The sequence below is a fragment of the Octodon degus genome, unplaced genomic scaffold (genome assembly GCF_000260255.1).
Source record: "Octodon degus isolate 3935 unplaced genomic scaffold, OctDeg1.0 scaffold00015, whole genome shotgun sequence".
NCBI classification, from domain to species: domain Eukaryota; kingdom Metazoa; phylum Chordata; class Mammalia; order Rodentia; family Octodontidae; genus Octodon; species Octodon degus.
In genome coordinates this window covers 11993720-12011490 of record NW_004524591.1, presented here as the reverse complement: position 1 = coordinate 12011490, position 17771 = coordinate 11993720, and the positions used below count along the sequence as shown (strand labels likewise).

The 17771-nt window shown below is 44.3% G+C and overlaps 1 protein-coding gene across 1 annotated transcript in view; it reads left to right on the top strand.

Annotated features, from left to right (window-relative positions):
- The window catches only part of Rapgef5 (Rap guanine nucleotide exchange factor 5), a 234306-nt gene that overhangs the window by 141504 nt on the left and 75031 nt on the right, over positions 1-17771 (top strand). Inside the window, exons 10-11 of the mRNA XM_004626459.2 lie at positions 10674-10795; positions 11248-11336. Coding sequence (XP_004626516.2) covers positions 10674-10795; positions 11248-11336 — 211 coding nt within the window. The remainder of the gene's footprint in view (positions 1-10673; positions 10796-11247; positions 11337-17771) is intronic.

Genomic DNA, 17771 nt, shown 5'->3' with positions numbered 1-17771 from the left:
ATCATCATCATCATCATCATCATCATCATCATCATCATCATCATCATCATTTTGCCTTTGCTGACCACTCTGTCCTGGCTCTTGGACTGCTCTGATTCGCAGCATCATCTCCTGCTTTGCTTACCAGCCCAGTCCCATTTCTCCTGGATCTCTGGTGCCTCTCATCTCCTCATCCTCCCTGAGGACCCAGTGTCCAGTTTTATCTGCTCTTGGCCCGTCCAGCCCAGCACTGGTGACCTTCACCTTTCCCTAGCCCAGGATTACCACAGCAGTTTTGTTTGTTTTCCTCAAACTGCTCACACTTATATACCAAGCCTCCTTATTAAACACTTCTAGGTGGGCATGGCAGCAAATGTCTATAATCCCAGCACTCAGGAAGGCTGAAGCTGGAGGGTGACAGGTTGAAGCCCAGTCTGGGCAACTTGGTGACTTAGTGAGAACATGTCTCAAAATTTAAATTAAAAAGAAATTAAAAGGGGTGGGGGATGTAGCTCAGTGCAAAGGTCCTGGGTTCAGTTCCACACCACAAATTAATTAATTAATATTCAGAATCCTCCCTGGCATGCCCCCTTTTTCTGCCGGTTTCCATGATGACCCATTAAGCTAATACAGTGTATTGCAGTATTGTTGTGGTGCAGACATTGGTTTTGTATTTCACAGTGTTCACAGTCTGTCCCCCTGTCTGCTGCCACCCTGTGCAGCAGATTCTCCAGCAGGAGTGGCCCCTGCATCAAGTCCATGGCCTAGTTGAGAATTAGACTTCTTGAACAACTTTTTATATGATAATAACTCTTTCAGGCAATAAAACTTAATGCAGTTTATCCAGAGCAGCCAGAACTTTTCTGGCTGTCATGTTTACTGCTTTTTTTTGTGGGTATTTGGTCAAGTTGCATAAGAAATTTGTGGTTACTTTCACACCTGTGAAAGATAGATTTTACCTAAGTTTTTTTTTTTTTTGGTGGAACCGGGGATTGAACTCAGGTCCTTGCGCTTGCCAGGGAAGCGCTTATTCCACTGAGCCACCTCCCCGGCTCCTACCTAAGTTTTTTATAAATTTAGAGATGATGAATTCTGTTGGACCCATGGGCCTTTGAGGTATTAATTTTAATATGTGTGATATAAATAGAACTAATTATTATTTATTACTCGCCTTTTGCCAGATTGACTAATACAAAGATGGATTTGTTAGGTCAGCACCTTTGTGGTCTAGTAATCTTAATGGCTCACCCTGAAGGCATCTGCTTGCTTACTCTTTCTCTTAATCAGTTATATTTTGCCAGCAGTATCCTGCTGTCCTTTTTCTCCCTTCTGTTTTATGATGAGGAAAAAAAATCTTGAGATACATTGTCAGCAAATCCTGTGAAGGCTGGCCTCCTCTGGGCCAGAGGAGATTTATTTTTCAGATAAGTCTTCCAACTCTGATTTACCCACATTTACAATACAAAAATAGATGCGGGCGCTGGGGTTTGTGTTTAGCTTTGCATAGTATGAGATGGGAGGAGATGCCCAACTGTTGAATCACGCGCCTTCTTCCTGCTCTGGAGAACTTCTGTGAGAAAAGTGGATGCGAGACAGAAGAATTTTGTAGAATTTTTGGAAAGGACACAGAACTCAGCCCTTGTTCTTACACCAGAATCTTCTTCACTTGTTCTATAATATCGTGGACGGGCTCTGTACTAGCCGAGAGGCGAGAGGCGCCTCATTTCACCTCTGTCATTAGCACTTCCTTCAGCTGAGCCACAATCAGCCTCCTTTATCTTGCCACCCACTCGTGGAAAATTACCTTTCTGGAACATCATGAATGATTCCAGGGCTCCCTTTCCTACCGGGCAGCACAGCTCAGAGAGTGGAAATAACCCACTGTCCTTGGGTCTCCACTCATCTGCCTTAGTCCTCCAGCGACCTGAACTGAACCTCCCAGGGCTTGTTCCTCAGACCTGCTTCTGGGTGCAGGCTCTTCTCAAGCTAGTCAGCAAATCCCAGGTCCAGATCTGCTCAGTTCTTTTTTGTTCTTATTTTTATTGAGGTGAAATTTTAAAAATATAAAAGTAACCATTTAAAGTATATCATTGGGGGCTGGCCAGATAGCTCAGCAGACTAAAGCGCCTGCTTAGACAGGTCTAGGGACTGGGGTTTGATTCAGGGCATGCTGAGCTGGCAACCGAGACTTGGTATCATGGTGCATACCTGTAAGCTCAGTGCTGGGGAGGCTGAAAAACAGGAGAATCACTACAAGTCTGATCTGTGTAGTAAGACCTTGCACCAAATAAATAATAATAATAATAATAATAATAATAATAATAATAATAAAGTATATCGTTCAATGTCTATCCCATTCTTGAGTACATCAAGTTCCAGGCAGCTTCCATACTGGTAGCCCCACCCCTCTCAGACTTATCCCCCTGTGCTGGATCCCCATTGTGTATAGCCACAGGTGACCTCCCCTACACACAGACCTTCTCTATGTCCAGTCCCTAGAGCGTAGGTAACTGCACTCCCGACATAGTCCCTGCCTCAGTGCAGGTCAGCGCTTGCTTCACTTTGCCCCTGCTACGTCTTGAGCCATGCCTCACATTCGCTGGTTGAACTCTGCCCCAACATGGGGCTCAGCCTCCACAAGGCTTCCCCTTTCTGAATGAAATCCCTTGGATGGCTTCACCCAACCAGACAGACCACTCAGAACTAACCAGGCTGAGGCACAAGGATCACAAATTGCCTGGGCAATTTAATCAGATCCTGTCTCAAAGGTTTTTTTTGTACTATCTCAAAATTTTTAAAAATAAAAATGGCTGGAGGTTTATCTCAGCAGTAGCATGCCTTTTGGCTTGATCCCCAGTCTCAAAGCAAAACAAAAAACACCATCCGAGCAGCTTTGAGCCTTGCTGCAGACTGTCCAGCCTCGGCTGTTATTGCTAGGGTCCACCAAAGCCCTCTGACCACTGTAATCTAGAACATAAGACATGAGGCACTTTGGAGGATATCTATGGTTCTGGTCAAGGGCCCTGGAGTACAGCTTTTCTGCATGGAATCTCAGCCTCACCATTTTCCTGTTCTCTGGTTTTTCATGGTAAAATGACTTTTCTTTCTGTTGTTCAAAGGCTGTAAACTGTGTATTCTTGTGGTATTTATCCCATAGGATCATTTTAATAATTATGTAAGAAAATGGATATGGAGCTCTCGGCTTCCCTGCTGCATGGTAAATCCTCAGCGCACATTAGGTGTTGTAAGTTTATCTGCCATTCCTGGGGTCTCTGTTGGTTACACACAGAACTTTCTTCTTTCTGCAGTGTCTGTGAAGTGTAAAGGTCTGGCTAACTAATAGGTATTCAAAGCAGAAGAATATGCCCATCTGGCAAGTAAGCTTGTCGTTTGAGGAAGACAGAAAGATATGTCAGTAAATGCTGTTGTAGAGCGCTGAGTCAGGAGGGTCCTTGTGGTGCCATGGGGTCCCACAGCACCACCGGATAGCTCTGGTGTGAGTGGTGATTCTTGCTGTGAATTTTGTGAAATGAATAAAAGCTAGACTAAAGTTGTGCTATGCAAGGATGCAAATCAAGGCAGTGGCTACAAATGCCTTGCTCTGTTAGCACCTTCAGCTTATGTGTTCATAAACTGAAGGAATATACAAAGAAACTTGTGCTATTTGAGTAACTTCTTGAATGCCATTGTCATCAAATTAGGTGATTCTCAGTGCTTTTTGTTTGAAAGCTTCTCTCTGCTGCTTGTATCGTATCTATGAGCTTTTGGTCACCTGAGGAATGTTAAGGATCCTATTTATGGCACAGTGGAGCAGGAGGGGAAGGTGAGAGGCATAAAAGACATGTCTTACCCAGTTCACAATTTAACCTGTGCTTTGACCTGTGGGTGGCCCCTTGCTCTCTTTGGTTCTCACGTCATACACTGATAGACAGTACCATTCAGTGAATGTCCCCTAGAGTTCTTGTGTCATAGACATCTTCATTACTAATTACGTGGAGGCAGAGTTTGCTGGGCACTCCAGCAGTGGAGTACATAGTCACAATGCTGAAGTTCAGAGCACACTTCTATCAGGTGGTCAGCAATGTAATAGGAAAGTGACTGAGGAGGAGGTGAAGGAAACTTCATTATAGTAAGGTTGACCTCAGCGCCACAGGGGATAGGATTGTGCCCTTTGGAGATTCCTGTCCTGCTTGCCCATTCATCTGTACATTCAGAACACCTTTATCAAGTGAGGGTCATCTGCCAGGCTCTGTTCCATGTGTTAGAAATAGAAGGTACAGTCCCTGGCCTCATGATGTCCTCGTTTAGTGGAGAAGACATAGAAAGCAGATGGCTAGAGGTCATGTAGTCAGGTGATGGATATCAGGCTAGGGGTGTTAGCTAGGCCATCTGGATAGAGCACATTAGTAGCAGGAGACTCATCAAGGAAGGCTCCCTAGGTGGGGTGAGTTTCTTTGTGCCTGTTGGAAATCATAGACGTCAGTGAAATCTGAACATTCTGGGTTCTGTCTACACAAATGAGCCCATGTTCATAAAAATCCTGTATACTTTCAGAGGTTATGAGTCCTGAAGACCCACCCACGAGCCCCTAGTTAAAGACACTGGTGAAAGTCTCTGCTCCTGAAGATGCTCTGGATAATGCTGTGTGGGGGTGCTTTATGGCAGCACCTGCGGGAAGGATCTTCTCTGTGGAAATGAAAAGTCGAGCCAGCGGTTGTGACAGTTTCAACAGGCCTGGAAATCTCTTCGTGATCACTTTTTCTTGGTAGTGCTGGTGACGTGAAAAAATAACTGCATCCAGAAACGTGGCTCATGAGAGTTTAACTTAGGGTGTGATGATCTCTGGGGACCAATTGTTCACATGGCCCTTTAAAAGAATATACCTGGCAGATTCACAGGCAGGGTGGTGGTATAGTCTTATGGAAAATAAATGGAATATTCCAGTTGGGTCCTATGTGGAAGGTTCTGGGATTCTGTGAGCCTGGCTTTCCCTCTTAGCACTCACACTCCTCTACTCCCAGCTGAGGACACCTATTTACTTTTGTGCTTCCTTTCCCCCACCTTCCCAAATAATGTCAGAGCAGAGCTTTGAAGAACCCAGCCAGCCATCTGTTGTAGCTCCTTGCTTCACCCAGCATCTCCTTAAGAGATTAGAGATAAGAGCTGGTTTCTATAGATCTGAGGGCTGATGTATATGTTGAGAGGAGGAGGATTCCCACAGGTGGCAGGACACCAGAGCTCAGCCCAGTGGACAGAGGCAAGCAAGAGCATGGTGCCCGTGGGGGTCACCCCGATCCTCACCTTATCTCCTCTCTTACCAAAGTTCTGGTTCCTGAGATTGGTGCCTCTCGGCCCAGCTCATCTGTCTGTGGCTCTAGGGTGTTCTCTGTTCTCCCGCTTTCTTCAGGAGACTTACTGCCTGGCTTCTACATCACCTTCTCGAGCCCCCTCCTGGCATCACCACCAGGAATGTACTGTGCATGACTCTTATCAGACAAGAGTCTGGTAACTCCGATCATCCTTTGCTTCATAAGTGCAGTCTCTGTTTTCATTCCATACCAGTGACAGGAAATACCAGCCAGAGACCACCAGAAACCCCCGCGTAGGGGAACAAGTGGGGCTGATTGCTTGTTGCAGGGAAGTCTTAAGACCTTACACTATGAGAACCATGGGGCAGCCTTGTTAGAGGGAAGGTCTCCCATGACTTGCATTTGCACTGGGTCACTTTGAGAAAGGCTGAAAGGAGCAGGGCTTTCCTCTGGACTTGATGCTGTTAGGGAGAGTAGGTGCCTGTATGATGGAGTAGTTTGCTAAGTCTTAGTCCTTCTGTAAAGAAGACAGACTAGGACAAAACTATAGCTGACATTGACAACAAATAAATAAAAAATAGTAGCAGCAGTTATTCATGGGGGTGCTTTGGGTATTTTGTGGTTTGGACAGTATTCACATGTGTTCAGATACCATCATTGAGGGGCTGTGTTTTTGTCCTCATCATGACCTTGATTAGTGTTAATTTTCTGTGAGGTCACTTTCCCCTGGGCACCAGGGCCCAGCTATGGGTGCTGGGCTGGCTCCTAGATGTCAGGGTCTGAAAATAAAGGGTGAAAACTCACTCAGAAACCAAGACAGATGTTTGTCACCACATGTGTAGGAGGTTGCCCTATATAATAAGCCAGCAGTCATTTCTTCAGGCAACCCCAGTTCAGGTCTCCTACAATTCACCTCAGTTCTGATACTTTTTATCTGGAGAGACAGCAGCCTCAGTCCCCAAATTGAGGGGGGCCTTTGATGCCAATCACAAGTTCCAGGTTTTCTTGACCTATTGGCCATAAACCACGGGCCCTGCAACCACTCCTTGGGTTCAGTTTGTTTTCTGTGGGAGACTAGGAACTCAAGGAGACATATTTACCAGGATCATTTAAAGGATATAAATGAACAACCAGATGAGGAGCCCCAAGTACAAAAGTTCCCTTCCCTGTGGAGTCAGGATATGCCACCTTCCTAATATAGGAATAAATTCTCCTTCACCTTCCTGCAAGCCTGTGAGCCCTGTGCTTTTGGGTTTGAGTTTTTATGGAGGCTGCATTCTGTAGGTATGATTGATTAGGCCATAAGCAACCTGCTCAACCTTCAGCCTCTTTCCTCCCCTTTGAGGTGGGGGTTGGGCTGTGTTCCCTGGCAACCAGCCCACCCCCCCTCCCGTGGTGTGGTTATTTAGGGACTTTCCCAAAGTCACCTAATTAACATAAATGCAGGTTTAGTGGGAAGGGGCTTGCTATAAATAACAAAAGATTGTCTTTCACCTTTACAGCTCCTGGGCCATCCCTGGATTGTTTCAGGAACTCAGAACAAAAGACCAAACACTGTACCTTAACAAAAGATACTCTTAGTGTTCTGGTCACTTGGAAATTATAAGAGCGACAGGAGATGTAAATCAGGAACCACAGATGAAATCCAAATCATGAGTATCACACAGGCACTGTGGTTGTCTTCCTTAGTCTTCACCACTCTGAACTTTTCTGCTTCAGAAAATTGCCTCCTTGAACAACAGATCCTGCACACTTAGACCATGTGGGGAGAAGTCCTTATCCCCTCTGTTTCTGCAGCTGGTCATCTCCTTCCCCAGTCCCTGGCTGTTTCTCCAAAGGGCCCTGGCCTCCCTCCTCTCCATGGCCTCCTGTTATGTCCTTGGCCAGTGAGCCCCTCATCTTAGGTGGGCCTCATTGTTCACTGTTTTCCTTTAAGCCTCCTGAGCACTTACAGCAGAAAGTAATGAAGACATCACCGTGTGTCCTCTTTCCTCAGCAATGCTCTCTCTACCTGGCCACCTTCCACAATGATAGTCCCCTGCCAGGTGATCTAGATTGGTGGTGGAATCTTCCAAGGCTCCTATCTCTTTTTTCTGTTTTCCTGGTTCATTTGCACTTCAACGCTTCTCTTCCACCTCCTGACCTCACACTAGCTCTACAGGTTGAGGCAAGCTTCATCCACAGAGCCCTTAACACAGTGCTCTCCTGGTTCTTTTGCTTCTCCGAGTCTCCATAAATAGTTTCCCCCTGGCCCTATCCTCCTCCTCTCCACCTCTTTCCTTTATTTTTTTCTTCAGGTAAATCCCTAACATTTGTACCTCCGTCTCTTTTCTGCTCGCCTTCAGCTGGCCCACCTACTGCCCAAACTTGAGTGACTTCCACATTTGTCTGGTTCCTTGACCTGGGTTCTGATACGGGTGCTTTATTTCTCACTGCCTGCCACACACAGCAGGAGGTCTTGCCAGGACGAAAGCAGCAACCTCTGAAAGGAGCTGCTTCAGCGTCCCAGAGCCATTCCTCTGTACATATGGTCCTAGTTTGTGGCATCTCTCCCCCAGTCTGTCACTCACCAGCTACCTGTAACAGCCAAATCCTGTGGGTTCTGCTTCTGCCTTGTCTCTTGAATTTGGCAACATTGCAGGGTTCTCACCAAACTATTCTTGGGTCTTCGTGGTGCCTATAAACTTAGTTAAGAGCAAGGTACTTACCCTGCTTGTTTTTGCTTCTCTGTTCATCAGTGCATGTGACTCAAAGGAGGCCCTCACCGTGTGCTGAGTGACTGACTCTCAATAAGTGTTTGATGCTGTGCTTGTATTTCATGAATTGTAATTACATATATGTTTCAGTTTTCCAGAATTAGTCTTCTTAATCCTCCTCCTCTTCCTCTTCCTCCTCCTCCTCCTCCTCCTCCTCCTCCTCTTCTTTTTCTTCTTTCTCCTTTCTTCTTCTTTGGGTAGTGGTACTAGGGTAGAACTCAGAGGTGCTGTGCCCCTGAACTTCATCCTCAGATCTTTTTAGTTTTGCTTTGTTCTGTTTTGAGACAGGGTCTTGCTTAGTAGCACAGATAGAACTCAAACTTGTGATCTTCCTGTCTCAGCCTCCTTGAGTGCTGGGGTTGTAGGCCTGTGCCACTGCGCTTTGCTTAATACTTTCATTCTTAACCATGAATAAAACACAGCCAGAACCTCAACTGGGATACTTCCCCTGTTTTTCAATAAGGGAAATTAGTTAAGGGTGCATGGATCAGAAAATATTAATTTAACTTTCCTATTTCAGAGCCAGATATAATATATAGGATTATGATGTTTTTGTGGCAGTTTTTCATAATGTGCATCTCCCTTCCTTCATTGATTTTTCTGCATTTTCTCTGCTTTATTTGATACAGGTTTTGAAAATGGAGCCTATTATAATGACATAAGATGCTATTGATAGTACATCAATCTGCTCCAGCTCTTCCCTGCCCAGTAGAGGATAGCTGCTGTGTGCACAGCCATGTAATACATAGCATTTACACAGACATTAGAGGGGCCCTTCCCATCCATATGCATGTGCATGACCCACTGAAGTTAATAATGCCATATATCACATGTGCATAGAATGTAAAATGTACTTCAGAATGACAGCAGGCTTGTAGAAAATGAGTATTGGCTTGCGATTAGGGGGAACCAGGGAAAGATTTTTCTCTTCTCAAGTAACAGAGTTATTTGTCTGTTTCTGTATGTCTCTGTATTCCGAACCTCATTCTCTTTCTCTCTCTCTTTTTTTTTATTTTTATTTTTGATCAATATATGTTCTTCTCTCTACCTCCGTTATTTCATTTCAGCTAGATGGATAACAAAAGAACTGTTTCAGAGAAATGAAAGATAGCAATTACACATTGGTATTCATGTTACGGGAGTCATGCGGCCGTCCTCAGGGACTTGAACAATGAATATCCAACATTAATTGCCACAGAAACTGTGCATCTGACCTTGCTGAAATGTAATACATCAGTTTGACATAGTGAAATTATTTGCCACTAATAGATTAAAAAAGAATGGTCATAAAATTATTTAGTATGATGGATAGTGTTTGTTTTAAGGAAATCTGAAAGGATTTAAATGAGTAGGTCACTGTATTTTCCTAAGAATTCAGGACAGCAGGAATGGAAATCACAAGCTTATCACCGATGTGGCTGGCGATTAGGGCGCGATGAGTGCCTTTCTATATTCCTATGAAGAGTTAAATACACTACACTGACAGCCCTGGTTGGTCAGTAGAAGCAACTAATCCAGCACAATGGATGTAGTGCATTTTATCCATACAGACAAGGGTATCTTTCCTCTTTATGTTCGTATCTAAATATAAGTAGACTTTTCTGTCAGTAGTAGAAATAGAAACAGACAAGAAACCCTAGTACCTGTTTCTCTTTGTAAAGAAATGACATCATTTTTAAGGTAAAACCTACTTTTATCAGCTTTTCCCATTTTTTGCTGAAGCCAGAAGAAATATAAAAGTTTGGCTTTCCTGCGCTCAGCTTGGGGCTCTTCTCTCTGGGCTGCTTTGGCTGTTCCTGAGCGCTGCACGCCGGGAGACTTCCACACTCATTGCTCCGGAAGTGCTCAGAGTTGGCTCCACACTGCTGGGTCAGCAGGAGCGTCCTCTGAGACTGAGCCTTGTCAGCGGGCCACCCTGGCTCCGGGCTGTGGGAGCTGTGTGTGCACAAATGAATGATGGGTCAGCCTTCCCCTTTTAAAAAAGGGACTGAGGTGAAGAAAGCCAGAGCAGTCGACCGTGACATCCAAATTGCAGCCTAGATGAGATCCTGACGAGAGATCCAGTTTTGCTTGCGTTCTGAAAAACTTGAAGTGTGTGAAAAATTGGAAGACCATCTTGAGTCTAAAGGAAAATGACCCCAGTGATTAAATGAGTAGCTTTTTGTCTACTTTTTAAAATAAAACAGTGCTTATTTAAAGGTTTTTGTAAAAGTTTGTTTCATATGATTTTCCCATTTTAATAGTGTCTAACAAACAGCTAAGCAAAAGAGGGTGCCCAAGCCCTTAGCACCCCGTGCTTTTTGAAATTTTGATCTTTATAGTCTCCAATTCAAATTATCGATAGTTTTAAAAATGGACTCTGACTGTCCACTCTCCTTTACCTCTTTATCCCTTCTATTTCTTTTAAAGTATTTACCTCTAATGTTTGATGTTACTGCAGAACTCAAATCTGGAAACTGTGCAATTAGAGAGACTCTTCCATGCTGCTACTTTATTCTGAATCTTTAAAAAAAAAAAAAAAAAATGATGCCAGAAAAGCCACCCTAGAAATTGCAGCTTGAACGGGCCCCCTTTTAATTTTCTCTCCCCTTTTCCCTTTCCCATCCATCACTCCCTTGGGCAACTAAAGCAAGATGATGAAGTGACGACTCTCCAGGTTAAAGAGCAAGACCAGACCGTCCTGCTGCTGAAAAAAGTGCCGGGCTGCGGCCCCGCCCCCGCCGCCTCCGGGAGCGCGGAGAGCGATTGGAGGTGAGAGTTTCCCGTGCAGCCACCTAGGCACGCGCTCGCGTTCCCTCCTCTGCTGCCTTCCTTCTGCTCCGTCTCACCCACACCCTCTGCCTCCTCTACCCTCCCTCCCTCTCTTTTCTCTCCGCCTCTCCAGCTTTCTAGCTGACTGCAGAGCTCTGAACAGCCAGATGGACTCGGTTCCCAGTGAAAGCACAGGGATGGCAAGATCTTTTAGCATTTAGGGGATGCCTTTGTTAGTAACCGCTCACAATGGGCAGCTCCCGGCTGAGGGTCTTTGACCCTCATCTAGAGAGGAAAGATCCCACGGTGCTCTCTGACCGAGAGCTGCCCCTGCCCACCTTCGATGTGCCTTATTTCAAATACATCGACGAGGAGGATGAGGACGATAAATGGAGCAGCCGCTCGCAGTCATCCACCGAGGATGACTCAGTGGACTCCCTGCTCTCTGACAGATACGTGGTGGTGTCCGGGACCCCGGAGAAGATCTTGGAGCACCTTCTCAATGACTTGCACCTGGAGGAAGTCCAAGACAAAGAAACAGGTAAGAGGCGGGTGCCTCCTGCGTGGAGCCTCCCAGCTGCTGATGCCCTTGTCAGCCCCCGCAGGTGAGGCTCCTGTGGCTCCCAAACTGTGGTGGGGTGAAATATCGTATGCTTTATGGGCTCCCCCCTTTGCCTTGCACTGCTTTGTTTAAATCCAGTAAATGGACACATGCAGTTCCCAAGCAGCTGCTTGGGAAGTAACCATACAAAGAAAATGATAGGGTGGCAGATGTTCTTGTTTCTTTGGTAATTTTTACCAAATCTCACCTAAAGGCAACTGGCAAGAGGCCATCATCCAACAGCCCTTGTACAATGGAAAGAAACACTTGGGGACAGACTAGCTGGGGTTCACCTGGCTCGTGGGAGTCGCTGAGCTGGGAGGAGTAGACTCCTTGCCAAAAAGTGAACAATTACTGCAGCTACTCCGCAGCTCTGGCTTAGTAGCAACTTCTGCCTTTTTCCAAGTGGTTTACAAACTGCCTGCTCTGAGCAAGCCCTGGGGTGCAGACTACTCACAGCTTTGTAGATCAGAAATTGTAATCACTGACACCTTATTGATCAGTCTTCTTGTCCTTCTTATTCGACCTATTTGCTTTGATTCAACCCATTTACTGAAATACCCTTTAGTTTTTTCATCCGTGTACTTTGCAAGTACAGTGCCATTTACGAAATGACTTAGCCATAATTTCCTCCATGGCAGAAGGGAAAGTCTTTGCCTCTGTTAACTAGAATGTGTAATTTGTTCCAGCCTGGAGCAATTATGCCAATGAATAGGCCTCAGATGGTAGTCTGCATTTTGCAATGTGATCCCCTGACTGAAATGCACTTTTTGCTGCTACTTGGGCACCTGTGATGCCCACAGTTTCCAGTGTTGAGCGTAAAACTGGTTGCATCAAGAGGAGGCAGTTGGAGGCTGTGGAGTGCGGAGTGACTGCTTTGGCTTTTGCCTGTGGAGGGATGGTGAAACAGCACCTTAGCTGGCAGCAAGTTTCCTTGCCCCCCCGTCCAAGTAGTTTTGTCTGCATATGACTGAGGCTTGGATCTGTATTGAATTATATAGAATAAGAGAACCAACAATGTACAAAATATGTGACAGGGTAAAAAATTGCTAAGTAACTCATTTAGGTGTCCTATAGTAACATTACTGTTGAAGTAAATCTTGTGCATGAAATTGGGGGTATCAATGGATATAGTTTCTACACAAAAAGTAAGCTTAAAGAGTTCCTACCGGGTTGTTGGTGTGTGTCTGCAGTTAAGGCTTTGTGCAGGTGCGCACTGTGCTCGTGCTGTGCCCCAGCAGATGTGGTCGTCATGGAGCTGGGCATCATTTCTCCTGTGCTAACCACCAGGCTATACAGGGGCAGTTCGGACTAGAATATAGGCAAGTCGTCTGTCACGGAAAGGACTGGACACTTTAAGTGTGTGGGAGAGCTTTGAAAGGCCTGAATGCTTTCTGCTCCATAACGTCATAAGTATAACAACTATTTAATAATAATTTACTTTTTACCTTTTTTTTTTTTTTTTTTTGCTGAAGCGGGTATTGAACTCAGGCCCTTGCGCTTGCCAAGCAAGCACTTATTCTACTGAGCCATCTCCCCAGCCCCTACTTTTTCCCTTTTAAAAAACTGTCACCAGTTTATGTCCCACACCATCCCCGCCCTTTTGAGGTTTTGTTTTTGTGGTGCAAGCTAGTCAAGTGCTGTACCACTGAGCTTCACCCCCAACCTGTTCTATCTACTAAGAAAAATGTCCCAAGTGCTCACTCACAGACTCACTGTTGGACACTGGGTGTGACAGTCACCCTGCTCTCTGCTACTAAGGCTGAGTTGCCTTCTGCTGGGACAAGGGATTTCCATGCTACCTCCTGATCATTCCTGTTTCTCAGTTACGCTGCCGGGCCTGGGCCATGCGTGTCATCTCCGCCATGTGCATGAGGATGGGGACTCAGCACTTTAGCCCTCCTCGTCCCAACCAAAGCTGGGCAGGAGGAAGCCAGTGGAATCAATGTCATCTGATTCCTGTTTATTTCTGTAGAGTCTGAAGAAAGGACATGTGAAACTTCAGAGTTTTGTGGACACATTTCACAAAAGAAAATAGTGGCAAATTATATGAACGTGAAATTACCTTTAGAAAGACGTGATTAATAGGCAAGGCAGAGGCACCTAAGCAGAAGCCAGTGGGACCTCTTCCAAACATCTAGCACCTGGAGAAAATACAATAGAAAAGTGGTCATGTTTTTTGTTGTTGTTTCTTGTTGTCAAAAACATTTTTTAAAACATAAAATAAAATAAATTTTATATGAAAATGGAAGAAAAGCAGCTCTTAGTATGTGCCAGTTTGAATACTGCATGAGTCGTATAGGTAAAGCAGTGGAAGCCCCTCGTCACCTGCAGAGGTGAATTGTAGTTCTTTATCTTGGTCGAGTTGGCAGCCCTCATTATCAGAGGGTTGTGTATGCAAGAGCCTAATAGAGTTGCATAAGCCATATGGAAGACAGATGGAGGGAAATGAGAAGGGGTTGCAGTAAAAGTATACAGCAGTGTTTTTATGTTCTTGAGCGTCCCTTTTAGTGAGGTGAAGCCATATGGGGCCCAGTGGAGCCATATGGTAGCCCCACCACACGGCCTTGGTGTCTATGAGGAGGAAAGGGTACCTGGGAAGAAATCAATGGCCTGGAAGCTGGGATTCGCCTGTTCTGGATGCTTACACCCTACATTCCTACACTCACCAGAGGCTGGGAAGGGCAGCCACCCAGGAGATGTGTGTTCCCATCTTTTTCTCATAAAAGTCACTTGGTTGTGAAGATGTAGGTGCAGACCCCAAAAAGGGGGACAGGTTGATGTAATTACTAACTGGTGTATCATGGAAGTGGAAAAAATTTGCTGAATTGAATGGAATCCAAAGGAGAATGTTAGGTTTTTCAGATAAAGCATTTATTTATGTTGGTGATTGAATCAAGAATGGAACAGAAACAATTCAGCAATTCATGCAGTATTCTCTCACCAAGTCAAGCTGAGTTTAAAAGCAAAAGTAATTTCAGAGATGCTTAAAAGTGTACTACTAGTGCTGTGTCTAAGTGTTTGTGATCTGTGCATTCCTATCATACTTTCCTGGGGGGTATCTAACCTAGAGGTGCTCTAACACTGAGCTACAGCCTCCTCAGGAGAAGAAGACTGGAGGGCGCTGAGCAGGGGCAAATAAATCAAGTGTTTGTGTCTTCCAGTGCTGCCAGCTTTGAAATCTTCATTAATCTGTGATCACTTCCCTCTGTTTACTAAATTGACAGTAAAACTCCCAAATAGTGAACAGTAATGAAGCTCATCATAATATAAATTTTTGAACATTTTTTTTTCTCTTTGTCCCACAGTTCTTCATTCTGGAAAATAGGAAAGACTAAGTCTGTAAATTGAAAATTTACTTGTGATCATAGCAAGTGATTGAGGTGGTTTTCAAAGATTTTCTTTTAAGGCTCAGGTTCTGACTTGAAACATTCTGAAAGCATAGAGGAAAATCAAGCAGCTTCTGCAGCTCAGTGTTTCATCTTTCACCTTTCCAGAAATAGGGCAGACACCTCTGGGTATTCCCAGCCCAGGAGAATTACAAGGAAGGCAAGAGGGAGGAGGGGAAGGCCCAAGAAGTTGGGAGTGGAGGAGTGAGAGGAGGCGAAGGTGGGCCCAGACCGCGCTGCGCTGCTGTGCTCCCCAGTGGCCCTGCTCCTGTTTCAGCCTTTCCCCCCCCTGAACAGAACAAGTATGCCTGGCTTAGAGATCTTCTGGAAGAAATAATCATTTCTATTTCAAAGCAAGGGGGGGCACTCTCTCTCTCTGAACGATGGTATAGAGAACTGCCTCGGTATTAACTTTTCTTCTTGAATCTGTGTTACAATGTTTTACCTTAGGGCAAACACAAGAGAAAATATGAGCTTTTATTTCATTATTCCTATTTCCTAATTCTTTACTCATCTTTTTTTTTTTAAGATAATGAATGCATTTAGGATGACAGGTTTCCAGAAAAAAAAACCAAGCATTGTGAGCTGGCTAGTGGGAGTAAGTGAGGCCTACTAACAGTTCTCATTAGTCCTGACCTGATTTCTTTAAGGTATAGCTGTTTTTTTTTTTTTTTTTTACCTTTTTTAATTTCATGAGGTTATCATACTGTGTATTCCAGTATCCCTCAGTGGGAATGTGTGTGCAGATGTGCCCATTTCGTGGGTGTCTCCGTGCTAGTGGCTCGCTTTCAGCGGAACGCAGTAGGCGCAGTGTGTGGTGCAGGTGAGCCCTTTTCTGTTGCACACAGGCTGCAACTGTGAGGCTCCTGTTCTGCAGTGCCAGGGGCTCATGGATCAGCAGAGTCTTGAAGGTCATGAGGACTTCCCTCCTGCAAACCTGAATAAAGCTGGGACAGTCACCTTGCTTTCTGTTGCCATTTTATCTTCACCCCTACTAACACTAAGCCCATCACATGGCTTTGAGATGTTATTTTTTATGGAGGAAAAAATTGAGGGAGCTTTTCTTGTGATCGCTGGATGATAGAACACAACTCAGGCGACTCCTTTCCATGCTCACCTAACTTTGCAAGGTCACTGGAATGGTGTCTAGACTTGCTTTCCAGGGCTGGACACCCAGTCTCTTGTCAGTCTCTTGTTAGCCGGTCCCTGGCCTAGAGCCCCTAGAGCAGGGGTGGTGAATCTACAATTTGTATATTGTTTGTTTTTCTCTTAAGACAAAAGGTGTTAATGTGTGAGTTGTCTTTTGTGTTGGCAGTTTGCAATAAATAAGTGGGTTTGGGGTTACATTTTTGGCCACCCCTCTCTAAAACAGTTGTCATCACTGCTCTAGAGCCGAGAAGTTTGAGATTCACAAACTACTTAGGTAGCTTTTCTCTCAAGTAGTTTTGAAAAATGGACATAATCAGAGGGAACAGAGAGGGTGGGCAGATAGTTGTTTGATTCTCAAGTCTTCCACTGAGAAAGTAATGATACCATGAACAAAACCCATTTGAATTTTTTAAAGGGTTCTGTTGTACTACAAAAATATCTGAGTGGCCCTTGGGTCTCACAGCTGAAGAGGCTTACTTCTATGATAAATAATGTTTTCAGGCAGGAGAAAATACACATAACCAGAGTACAAATGCCCTAGAATGAGCTTTTTAAAAAGCCTTGGGACCCACATCACAGCTTCATTAATAAAGCAGCCTGAGATCTCCAGCATTCATAAATGAGATAATCTCTGATGTGTCTTTCATCAATAAAACTGATTGCTTTAAAAGCTCGGTATTCTCTTTTCTTCCAAAATATTTCACAGAAACATAAAATTCTGGATCTGAGGGAGTCTCGGAATAGCTACGGATGCCCTCCAGAATTTTGTGGTCATTTTAGGCCGAAAGCACCACCACAAAGCTATTGCACACGGATTCTGGAAATTACCTCAGACTTCTTACCTTAGAGTGCTCCTGCACCAGCTCCAGGCACATGGAACAGTTAGAGCAATGCAGGGTCTTAAGATCATTTGGAATCCTAAACTCAGTGGCCTCATGTGATGGTGATTTAAGTGTGTTTGTATATAACCTTGTGAAATGGGAAACTTTTACAGTTCCTTTGAGAAATTATGCTGTAACATTTCCAGGGAACAGCTTTGATTTATCAGCTCCTAGTAAAATCCATTTGCAGAGTTTTATTACTAAGTCATTTTGGGATATTCACAAATAGGCTGTTGTAGAAAAAAGCTGCAATTTTCCCATGTGATGAAATATGCTACATCATATCTGTTTTACTAGCTTTCCTTCTACAATCTTTTAGCTTTTAACTTTATAGACTACTTCTATAACAAAATAATAATATTGCATTTTTAATTATGTGCATGTGTGTATGAAGGAATACCTTATAAAAATTTAAGGGCTGGGGAGACAGCTCAGTGAAATAAGCGCTTACTTGGCAAGCTACAAGGTCCTGAGTTCGATACCTAGTACCCCCCCAAAAAAAAAAATTAAGTTTTTTTTTTTTCCTGTACAAACACCTTCTACTTACTACTGTGTAGGTACCATTTTAAATGCTCAGAATACAATTAAAAACACAATAGACAAATTCCTTATCTTCCTAAAGGCTTCTCTTCTGGAGGAGGGAATCACAACTAACGAAAATAAATAGAAAATAGTGTACAATCAACAGTAGATGCTGAGTAGCCAGTATCATTAATAAGGCACTATGCCATGTGTCTTTAATAAATAAGTACGCTGGTAGATCTTTTAATGTGTTTAAAGCATTTTAAGCCCAGGCCTGTTGGTGCATGCCTATAATCCCAGCACTCAGGAGGTTCAGGATCATTGCAAGTTTGAGATCAGCCTCAGCTACAAAGTGAGCTCAGGGCCAGCCTGAACTGCATAGTAAGACCCTGTCTTTTTTTTTTTTTTTTTGCAGAACCAGAGATTGAACTCAG